Here is a 12,274-nt window from a genome sequence, read left to right as displayed (position 1 = left end):
GGAGATTTAAGAAAATGCTTGGGATATATGATAATTTTTTATTTTTTTTATAAACAATGTAAAATCTAAATATTAAAAAAAAATAAAGTGATGAAAAATAATTACAAAATTTTTGGACAATTTTATAATAAATATTACTAATGTGCCTTGGGTATTTTTGGATGATTTGGAAATACACTGGCACGCTTTTATTGACAGTGATTTATCAATTGTTAGAAAATCGAACATTCCTGTCACCTAATATAAATTTCAGTTGTTTAAAAACTAGAATTCCCTTCATATATTGCCAGACTAACTGTCTCCAATATAGCAACACAACCCGAGCTTCTGCGCAAAACATCCAACTTCAACAGCGGACAATAGTTATGTACAGCTGAGAGAATTTATTGGATCTTCTGGAATTTAACATATGAACAAAATTATGAAAATAAGCCTGGCAGCATTAGAGTTTCCAGCTATTTCAAGTTTCTTGTTTTTCTAGGACAGATGGATTTTAAAGGATTTAACACAAAATGAAGGATGGAAGATATATGGAGAAGGCTATGGTTCTGTGTAAGTTTTTTCAAGATGGAAACAAAGGAGGGCACATTGCTGCCATAACCAGACTAGAAATCATGGGAGGGAAAAATCTCCAGGTAGTCGTGAATAAAGAAAGCTCCCACCCGCTCCCAAGAACATAAAGATGGAGGCAAAGAGTAGCTTGGTATGAAGGAATAACGGAAAAACTGATATGTTTAGAGAAACATGTGCGGAGAATAAGGGAAAATTGTTGTAGTCTCCACCATATCTAATATCTTTTGCAAGGAAGCGCAATCTACCTACACTTAATGAAACCGGACTCCTGCAGTCTGGGGTACTAGGAGAGCAGCAGGTCATGGGCACTTACCAAGATGTGCTCAGCTTCTTTCAGCTGCTTCTGCAACTGCTGAATGTCATTGTCTCTCTTCTCAACTTCCTTCTCCAAGAGCTGCATTTCATGGTGAATCTTTCCTTGATCAAATGCCAGTTTCATCAACTCCTGAAACTCCCCATCTCGCTGAATCAGCAACTCCAGAACCTGCCAGGGAACATGTGTATTAGTGTGGGATTAGCTTGCTTAGAAGGATTAAACTATGTGTAAATTAAAAAAAATATTTTCCCCTTCACTTTGAGGCAAACTTTGCCTCTTTCTAAAATTCTGCATTGCACCCTGCTAGCATATGTTTATTTTTAAAGGAGGACTTCTGCAAATTATTTTAGGACTATTACTATAAATGAGACCAGCCCTTTGGCTAGGCCAGCGTTTCCCAAGCATTGCACCATGGCACCCTGATGTGCCTTCAGACCTGGTTAGATGTGCTACAGGAAGACATCACCGTCTGATCCTCAGTTCCACAGCAGCACTTGGGCTCTGCTCTCTGCAACAAGAGGCACATAAAAGGAGCCCCTTTCAGAGAACATGGGCTTGTTTCTTCTTTCCTACCTGAAGTGTGGGAATTAATAAAGCAGCATGGAGGGCTCAAATAGCCAGGCCCCACTTTGAGCAGCGAACTCGCTCATCTTCCTCTTCCCGAGTCCCCTCCTTTTGAGTCATTCCAGCCTCTGTTTCATCCCCAGGTAGAGTGAAGATGAAGACAGCATGCACTGAGCACCGAATGGGACTGTGTAGTGGGAGCAGCACAAAGGAGGAACTCTGGCAGCTGCATGGCAGTCAAGGTAACTGACCGGTTCATTCATGAAAATACGGTAGTGCCCTCTCACGCGCAATAAATATCGCAACGCATGTTAATATGGAAATTGTAAATTTAGTATGCAAGTGGGAGGGGTTGGGGAAGAGTTAATGGAAATGAGGGTCTGCTAGCGCGGAATGCGGTAGAGTAATGCACACTAACATGGGATTTAATATCAGAAATAATTACACTTTTTTTCTTTGCGTTCTACCTGCGTTAGCCTTGTTTTACCGGGGAACATGTTTTTATCGCAAGGGAGAGGGAGAGCGCGCCTCTATAGAGATTCATTATGACATGCTATCTATATAGCACTGGAAGAGGGGACGCTCAACTCAGGATGGGTTTTGGGGGTGTGGTTTTACATATACAATCAGAAGAATTAACTGCAAATTTGAAATGACTGATGAATTTCTATCATTTGAATCAATGAAAGGTACCAACAAGAGGAGTTGATTTGTACAAAGCAGTCAAATCTTTCATTGATTCAATTAATAGAAATTCAGTCATTTCAAATTTACAGTTAATTCCTCTGTGTACGTAAAACCACCCCCCCCAAACCTGCCCCAAGTTGAAAGTGTCCCCTCTTACAGAGCTACATAGATAGCATGTCATATTGATGCTATACAGAGTCAGTCTCTCTCTCTATAACAGCTGCGGTTGTGCGTTATGATCCACGATAATATACAGTGTGATATTTATCTATGCAATACAGTAACTACAAATTTTCCTAACCACGCCTTTTTTTTTTTTTTTTTTAAGCAGGGGCACTATTTCCGCTATATTTATAGCAATTTGATGAATCTAGGGGTTAGCCAGCTGCTCACATCACACAGACTTCTCCCTTTTCCTGCATAGATATAGATAGATATATAGATATAGATATATATCGTTGTGCTTGTAAGTTACACACCCCTGGCAGAATTTGTAAGATGTGTAGCATTTTAAGAAAAGGAGTGATCAGACAAAACATGTTTGTTCTTTTTAATATGATTCAAATTAAACTATTTTGCATCACAGAACCGAACAAAATCATTAAACAAACCATAGCAAGAAGGGAAATAATAAAATGGTCCTGTTCAAAAGTTTGCATACCATTGAATGTTTGGGATGATAATGTACACTCAAGCTGACCCACACAGGTTGAGATGGCAATGAAGGGGAGGTATCCATACCTGCACCTTGTGCGATTATTTATATACAGACACTAATTACAATCAATGAGTTTCTTAGCTCTTGAGAAAAGCTTCTGCATTTCATTCAGGGCTGCACAGACTTTGGTGATTAATAAAGCAAGGGGAAAGCAAAAGTAGTTTAACTTTATAAATCAGGAAAAGGATATAAAAAGATATCCAAAGATTAGAAAATGCCAAACATAATCAAGAAGTGGAAAATTATGGGTTCTGTTAATACCAAGCCACAGCCAGGTAGACCAAGTAAGATTTCAAACATAACTGCCAGAAAATTTGTCAGGATGCAAAGAAAAATCCACAAGCAACTTCTACTGCTATACAGGCTTCTCTGAAGCAAAGTGGTGAAGGTGTTTCAGCAGGCGCAATAAGGAGATACTTGAACAAAAATGGGCTGCGAGGTTGAGTTGCCAGAAAAAAAAAATCCATTGCTGCACCTATTCCACAAAACAACCCGCTTACAATATGCCAAACAGCACCTAGAGAAGCCTCAAAATTTTTGGAACAAAATAATTTGGAGTGATGAAACCAAAACTGAACTTTATGGTCACAACAATAAAAGCTATGAAGAGAAGCACACCATCCCTACCATGAAGCATGGAGGTGGATCTCTGCTGATTTGGGGGTGTGTGAGCTACAGCGGCACAGGGAATTTAGACAAAATTGATGGCAGGACGAGTGCAGCATCTTATCAGACAATATTAGAAGAGAATTTGCATTTATCAGCCAGGAAGCCGCGCATGGGGGTGCACTCGGGCTTTCCGACCTGACAATGATCCGAAACACAAGGCCAAGCTGACCCTTCGGGGGCTGCAGCAGAAGAAATTGAAGGTTCTGGAGTGGCCATCACTGTTTCCTGACCTCAACATCATCGAGCCACTTTGGGGAGAACTCAAACATGTGGTTCATGCTAGACAACCAAAGAATTTACAGGATCTGGAGGCTTTTTACTACAGGAGAAAATAAAGGGCCTCATTCACAGCTATCACAAAAGGCTGCAAGCAATCACCGATGCAAAAAGGGGACAATACACAATATTAAGAACTAAGGGTATGCAAACTTTTGAACAGGATCATTTTATTATTTCCCTTATTGTTATGATTCGTTTAATGATTGTGAGATAGAGACAGAGCAAGACAGAGCACGAGAGAGAGAGAGACAGAGAGATACAAGGTACTGGAATTAGGGCGTCTTTTATCCAGAAAAGCTGATTTTTTTTTTAATTGATTCACAGGTAGAGGCCAATTGTACACCAATTGTTAGGGCAATAATCTTTCATTTTGTAAACTTGGAGTTTCCACAGCATAGGGGTTGAATACTTATGTAAGCAGCATTTTTCAGGTCTTAATTTTATTTCACAAAAAAATGCAAAGAAATGATGAATTGTGACTTTAAAAATTTACTTTAAGAGCATACTGGTTTGCAATAAACATACTGTCTGGAACAATCTGTGCAAGTGTCATTTGTAATACCCACAAGTCTGATGACATTTTAGGGGGTTGAATACTTTTGCAAGCCACCGTATGTGCGTGTATACAGCGAGAGAGCGCTCATTATGATGGGTTTAAGTGTCTCTGCCCACTCTCTCCCTGCATTTTAAAATCTGGAAGAGCTTCCCTAGCTCTTTCTTCGGCCAAATGAGTCCTCTCCACATCTGAAAGTTTTAAGTTTGCTGTATCCTTCCTGCTATTACTCTCACTTGGTCCCTTAGACCGTTCCGCATTCTCACCCCGTTCCTTACGATTCCCTTGTTAATTGTAACTTTATCCTTCCTTTCTCCCTACTAGTTTTTTGGCTCCCAGTTGTATGTGAACCGATGTGATATTCATTTGAGTGTCGGTATATAAAAGTTATAAATAAATAAAATAAATAAAATCTGTATTGCCTACTCTATGAAGGTTGGTGTGTCACATTTTTTTTTTTTTTAAATGTGGGTGTACCTTGGTCTTGAAAAAGGTTGGAAAAAACACTGGGCTAGGTCATAACCCTGTGGCACAGGAGGTGCACATTTGAGTAACTTTTCTTCTTTTTTATTGTAATTGACCCACTACCTCAAGATATGACAATTTTACATATATAAACTCCCCGACAATCTTTACAAAACAAGCATACAATACACATACAAATTGTTCCAATTATAATCCACCCCTCTTCCCCCCAAATATAGACAATTTGAGTCACTTTTCTGAGGCGGCCTATGGGACTCTGGCTCCTGAGATGATGCCCTCAAGTTCTAAAGGTGGGAATGAACTCCTTGCTGGCAGAGAAGCTGCTCTGAAGGGTTCAATCCCGGAGCAGATTTCCTTCCTCCAGTCCTTAAATCATCTACTGTGTGGGGCAGGGGTGGAAGAAGTTTAAAAGCAGAAACATGGAGGGAAAGAATATTAATATTTTGAAGTGCCAAAATTAGAATAGGAATATATAAATATTCTATAAATACTAAATATTTTAGCACAGAATGCCTGTACACAGAAAAATAATAAAGGGGGCACATCTCATCCACTAGAAATTGGGGAAATATTATAGCATCACAGTACCAGAAAAGCACTGGGATCATGATCCTGAGAGAATGAAGACCTTGTGATCACCTGGGACATCCCCATCCCCCCCAAACAAAATACTTAATGCAAGACAAGCAGAATTAGTGAAAGGAGAAAAGCACAAGACCAGCCCTGCAGACAGAAGTGTCAGTACCAAGCAGCTCTACTATGGATCATATGGAAAGAGAAAGAAGATCCTCAAGTACCAAACGATGGCAGAAAGATACAGAAATAGTGCCTGTTTATTAGGTGCCACGGCCTTGATTAAAAATAAAATTTTGAAACTATAATATTGTAAACTGCAACAATATGATGTGTAATACTAAAAATAATAATACGAAAACATTCTTATTGTCTCACTTTAAAACAACCGTTACACCACTATCGGAGGTTAAAGTGAAAGAATGTTATGAGGTTTTCCAAGCTTTTCCAGTAAACAAAAAGAGCATCGGAGCAACATCAGCTTTCAATACATGATGTTTTCATATTATTATAAAAATAAATTTTGGCACGATGCAAGTATAAAGAAGGTCACTGACAGTGAATGTGAGAGACTGCGGTCATACTCAGCATACCCTGCCTTATGAGCGTTGTTCACTCCTGTTAAGGTATGTGCAAAATTAACCAAGTTGGAGATTTTACCATGAGGCTGTGATCTTGTAAAACAGCTTCCATTTAAATAAACTACTCCCTCTATTAAAATTATTTTTAATCAGATACTTGATAATGGAGACTTAACTTCTGGTGTTACAGCACGTGTGAAACTCCAGTAGTGCAAAGTCCCAGCTCTTTTATATCCAAGTAATGGTGGCATTAGTTATAAATACAAAAAAACAGAAACTCACCTAAAGAGCAAAATTTCTTATTCAGACCTTTTTTGACTCTTTTCACCAAAACTTTAAAAAAAAAAAAAAGTGAAAAAACTAGTTCATTCCCAAAAGTTGTTCCAACTTCAAGAGGCAGTTATAATCATCATGTAATCATCATTAGTTAAACATGCTCATTAAATTCAATATCCCACAAAAACCACAGAATGAGCTATTTTCACTAAACATAAAGCTGCAAAATCATGAAAGAGCACTTTACACCGCTGTCAAAGGAATCAAGATCTAATTGACAATGGCGTACAAGTGCCCTTATACACCTAAGGTGCTTCTTCAGGGGAAGCTTAAATGGATTAAAAAAGGGACACATCTTCCCAATAGTGGATTCAAAACTTCTGGAGGTAGAGTATTCTCAATGAATTCAATACCGAATCATGACAATTTATAAAGCAAATTTCCAGCAAGCCTCCATGATGACAATGTTACACACAAATAAATAGTGAAGGAAAGCCACATCCATGATAACAGTCTTGCAAAATCTGGAACATTAGTTAATTGTGGAAAAACAGACAGTGGATATTAGAAATAGATCAACTTGAAAAATATACCCAATCTCACCAGTATGCCTTTTCAAGACTGCATATACACACTGGTGAACTTCCCTTACAACTGCTGATATTTGTCCTACGTTGGAATTCCAGGATTTTCCTCATTGATTTTTCTGCATTTCCGTGCGTGTACCGAGCAACTCTGCCTGCTGAAGATTCATGTGCTTAAAACAGTTATGTATTAAAAGCTTTAAGGACATGTCATGAAAAACTGCTGGGTCCCCTTAAGAACATAAGAAATTGCCATACTGGGTCAGACCAAGGGTCCATCAAGCCCAGCATCCTGTTTCCAAGAGGCCAAAACCAGGCCACAAGAACCTGGCAATTAACCAAACACTAAGAAGATCCAATGCTACTGATGCAATTAATAGCAGTGGCTATTTGCTAAAAACTTGTTTAATAGCCGTTAATGGACTTCTCCTCCAAGAACTTATCCAAACCTTTTTTCAACCCAGCTACACTAACCACATCCTCTGACAACAAATTCCAGAGCTTTATTGTGCATTGAGTGAAAAAGAATTTTCTCCGATTATCATTATCAGCCACCCTGTTTAACGTTTATTTATTACCTTTATGTCACTTATTAACAGGCCTTGGTTTGACCTATTATATTTATGCTGATGACATCCAGCTATTAATCCCAATCGAAAGTAACCTTGAATCAAGCTTCAAAATGGTAAATATGTATTTTTACAATTATTGGCCAATTACTTGTACAATTAAAACTGGTTTTAAATATTGACAAATCTGTTTTTATGATTTTAGATAGAAAAAGTTTTAATCAAGAAAAAAACTCAATTATAGTAGATGATCAAACCTGTTTTAATTTAACTGATACCACGAGAAACCTCGGCCTGATTTTCGATTATGAATTAAATTTTAAAGCTCACATATCCCAAAAAGTCAAGGAAGGTTTTAATAAATTAAGGCTTTTAAAACATTTGAAACAGATACTTTCTCCATATAATTTTAGATACGTTTTACAGATGTTAGTATTTTCAGGGCTTGATTATTGTAATTCAACAATGCTGGGACTTCCTAAATCCACTACTCGACCCCTTCAGGTAATCCAAAATGTTGCAGCAAGGATATTGACGAACACAAAGAAAAATGAACATATTACTCCAGTATTAAAATCATTACATTGGCTGCCAGTGGAATTTAGAATTAAACACAAGACTCTCTGTATGCTTCATAAAATCATTTACGGAGACAATACGGATTGGTTGAATACAACTATTAAATTACATTTACCTCAACGAGACCTAAGATCATCTAACAAAGGCTTGTTATCAATACCTACAGTCAGATCAGCACACCTGGGCGAAGTCAGAGAAAGGGCCATTTCAGTAGCCGGACCGAAGCTTTGGAATAGTCTGCCACTAAATTTGAGAATGCAAGATAATCTAAAGAAGTTCAAAAAAGATCTTAAAACATGGTGTTTTTTACAAGCATACAGAGATAACGCCCAAGAGTTTTTATAAATCTATAGCAGCTTTTATGGTCTTTTATTTCTAACTTTACTCATGCTTAGGTTTTTAAATAATTTTATTTATTTTTATTGATGTTTTATTGTATTTATTTCTGTTTTCTTAACTGTCTTAAGTTAATGTATTATGTAAACCGTTAAGATAGAACTCTTTATTCTGGGCAACGGTATATAAAAATTGTACAAATAACTAAATATAAGACTAATCAGAATGCCCCCTAGTCCTTCTATTATTCGAAAGTGTAAATAACCGAGTCACATCTACTCGTTCAAGACCTCTCATGATCTTAAAGACCTCTATCATACCCCACCTCAGCCATCTCTTCTCCAAGCTGAACAGCCCTAACTGCTTCAGCCTTTCCTCATAAGGGAGCTGTTCCATCCCCTTTATCATTTTGGTTGTCCTTCTCTGTACCTTCTCCATCGCAACTATATCTTTTTTGAGATGCGGCGACCAGAATTGTACACAGTATTCAAGATGCGGTCTCACCATGGAGCGAAAAAGAGGCATGAATACATTTTCCGTTTTTATTAACCATTCCCTTCCTAATAATTCCTAACATTCTGTTTCCTTTTTTGACTGCTGCAGCACACTGAGCCGACGATTTTAAAGTATTATCCACTATGATGCCTAGATCTTTTCTCCTAGGTGGTAGCGCCTAATATGGAACCTAACATCGTGTAACTACAGCAAGGGTTATTTTTCCCTATATGCAACACCTTGCACTTGTCCACATTAAATTTCATTTGCCATTTGGATGCCCAATCTTCCAGTATTGCAAGATCCTCTTGTAATGTATCACAGTCTGCTTGTGATTTAACTACTCTGAATAATTTTGTATCATCCGCAAATTTGATAACCTCACTCATCGTATTCCTTTCCAGATCATTCATATATATATTGAAAAGCACCGGTCCAAGTATAGATCCCTGAGGCACTCCGCTGTTTACCCTTTTCCACTGAGAAAATTGACCATTTAATCCTACTCTGTTTCCCGTCTTTTAACCAGTTTGTAATCCATGAAAGGACATCGCCTCCTATCCCATGACTTTTTAGTTTTCGAAGAAACCTCTCATGAGGGACTTTGTCAAAAGCCTTCTGAAAATCCAAATACACTACATCTACCGGTTCACCTTTATCCACATGTTTATTAACCTCTTCAAAAAAATGAAGCAGATTTGTTAGGCAAGACTTCCCTTGGTAAATCCATATTGACTGTGTTCCATTAAATCATGTTTTTCTATATGCTCTACGATTTTGATCTTGAGAATAGTTTCCACTATTTTTCCCGGCACTGAAGTCAGGCTCGCTGGTCTATAGTTACCCGGATTGCCCCTGGAGCCTTTTTTAAATATTGGGGTTACATTGGCCACCCTCCAGTCTTCAGGTACAATGGATGATTTTAATGATAGGTTACAAATTTTAACTAATAGATCAGAAAGTTCATTTTTGAGTTCCTTCAGTACCCTAGAATGCATACCATCCGGTCCAGGTGATTTGCTACTCTTTAGTTTGTCAATCTGGCCTACTACATCTTCCAGGTTCACAGTGATTTCGTTCAGTTCGTCTGACTCATCACCGCTGAACTCCATCTACGGAACTGGTATCTCCCCAACATCCTCATTAGTAAACACGGAAGCAAAGAATTCATTTAGTCTTTCTGCAATGGCCTTATCTTCCCTAAGAGTCCTTTTAATCCCTCTATCATCTAATGGTCCAACCGACTCCCTCACAGGTTTCTTGCTTTGGATATCTTTTAAAAAGTTTTTATTATGAGTTTTTGCCTCTATGGCCAACTTCATTTCAAATTCTCTCTTCGCCTGTCTTATCAATGTTTTACACTTACCTTGACAATGTTTATGTTTTATCCTATTTTCTTCAGATGGATCCTTCTTCCAGTTTTTGAAGGATGTTTTTTTTGGCTAAAATAGCCTCTTTCACCTCACCTTTTAAACATGACGGTCATTGTTTTGTCTTCCTTCCACCTTTCTTAATACGTGGAATACATATGGACTGCGCCTCTAGGATTGTATTTTTAAACAATGTCCAAGCCTGTTGAACACTTTTAACCTTTGCAGCTGCACCTTTCAGTTTTTTTCCCCAACTATTTTCCTCATTTTATCAAAGTTTCCCTTTTGAAAGTTTAGTGTTAGAGCTGCAGATTTACTTATTGTCTCCCTTCCAGTTATTAGTTTAAATTTGATCATGTTATGATCACTGTTGCCAAGTGGCCCCACCACCGTTACCTCTCTCACCAAATCCTGCGTTCCACTAAGAATTAAATCTAAAATAACTCCCTCTCTTCTTGGTTCCTGAACTAATTGCTCCATGAAGCAGTCCTTTATTACATCCAGGAACCTTATGTCTCTAGCAAGTCCTGATGTTACATTTACCCAGTCAATATTGGGGTAATTGAAATCTCCCATTATTATTGCACTGCCAAATTGGTTTGCTTCCCTGATTTCTCTTAGCATTTCATCATCTGTCTGACCATTTTGTTTAGGTGGACGGTAGTATACTCCTATCACTATACTCTTACCCAAAACACATGGGATTTCTACCCATATAGATTCTACTTTATATCCGCTTCTAATCTTGATGGAACTTGGGTGGGGTCTTCACTAACCAAACTGCTTCCTACTATCGTTTCTCATTGTATTGCACTGTATTTTTCAAGCAAGAAACGACCTACAGAGCAATTCACATGAGTGGGTTTTCTCAGTTAGCAGGGAAAATATCTTCCCCCTCTCCTCCAATGTTGGGCTAGATCCATAAGTTTTTTGGGGAATTATTTTGGTTTCTAGATTTTAATTTGTTGTAATTTTCGTTTTAGTCGATTATTCAAATTCAATTACAAGTAACAAACTTGTTAGAAAAAGAAGCAACAAAATAATTACAGAATGAAAATAATCAAATATGCAGGAAAATTATACAACTCTCAAGCATTATCTAAGTCCACAAATTCTGGGGGGCAACAAAACTGATGCAAACAGCATCATGGCAAGTAATAATGGTTACAATGCAGGCGTCAAACGATGTTGACTAGCCTAGAACCAGCCATCAACAAGATGGCCAGCTGAGGTCTTACCACTGAAAAAAGCAAATATATATCTAGTTCCCTACAATTTCAATAAGAATTTACATGGTTTTTTTTCCCCTTTTAAATAAAGAGACCACCTAATTTCAGAACCCCTGGCTTCAGCAGGAGAAACTGCTACCTCTTCTGAGTGTCTTCAAAAACATTTGGAAAAATCCAAATACAACAATTCATGGAAAGCACATTTTAACTTTAAAAGACATTTTCAATAGCCAATCCCTGTCGGGGTCTAATGCCCATGAAATAATCATAGTAGATATTATGAATTGTCTAATCCAGCTCCATCCAGGAACTCTCTAGGGACCAAACTGTCCAATGATATCTAAGCAGGTTGGCCCAGTTGGTGGTAAATAAAAGGCCCTGGAGAAAGACAGAACAGACTCAAAGTATTTAAGAGAGTAGTAGCATCCATTTAAAATATTTCCATTGTCAAAACAAGATATTTTAGGGGAAAAAAGTCTAATACATTTTCTAAAATCTTTAGCTTGTTATAATTGCCCCAGAGTCCATAATAAAAGGTCTCTTCCCTAACAGGACCGTATAATTTTATCCTCCACAATGTCCAGCCAATGTTTAATATCAACTGCCACATCTTCAACTTCAAGCTTTTGCAACTCAGTTTGGCAGTCATTCCTTGAATTTGAAAAGATATAGATTTTTGCATTACAAATGCTTTTTCACAATGTTTCCAAGGTAAATTGGATAGTCTCAAACTCACTGGCTCTGTCAAGGCAGAAAATCTTCCTCCTTCAAACCCAGAAGCAGGCTCTTGTTCCTTTATCGAAACTAAGGGTCCTGGGGAGGGTATAATCAAAGAAT

At 37.9% G+C, this 12,274-nt stretch overlaps 1 protein-coding gene across 1 annotated transcript in view; it reads right to left on the bottom strand.

The window, feature by feature from the left end:
- Positions 1-12,274, bottom strand: part of MED4 (mediator complex subunit 4) — a 37,755-nt gene that overhangs the window by 14,611 nt on the left and 10,870 nt on the right. Inside the window, exon 3 of the mRNA XM_029602871.1 lies at positions 887-1,057. Within this exon, the coding sequence (XP_029458731.1) occupies positions 887-1,057 (171 nt within the window). The remainder of the gene's footprint in view (positions 1-886; positions 1,058-12,274) is intronic.

Source organism: Rhinatrema bivittatum, chromosome 5 (genome assembly GCF_901001135.1).
Source record: "Rhinatrema bivittatum chromosome 5, aRhiBiv1.1, whole genome shotgun sequence".
NCBI lineage: Eukaryota > Metazoa > Chordata > Amphibia > Gymnophiona > Rhinatrematidae > Rhinatrema > Rhinatrema bivittatum.
This window is presented reverse-complemented; position numbering and strand designations above follow the sequence as displayed.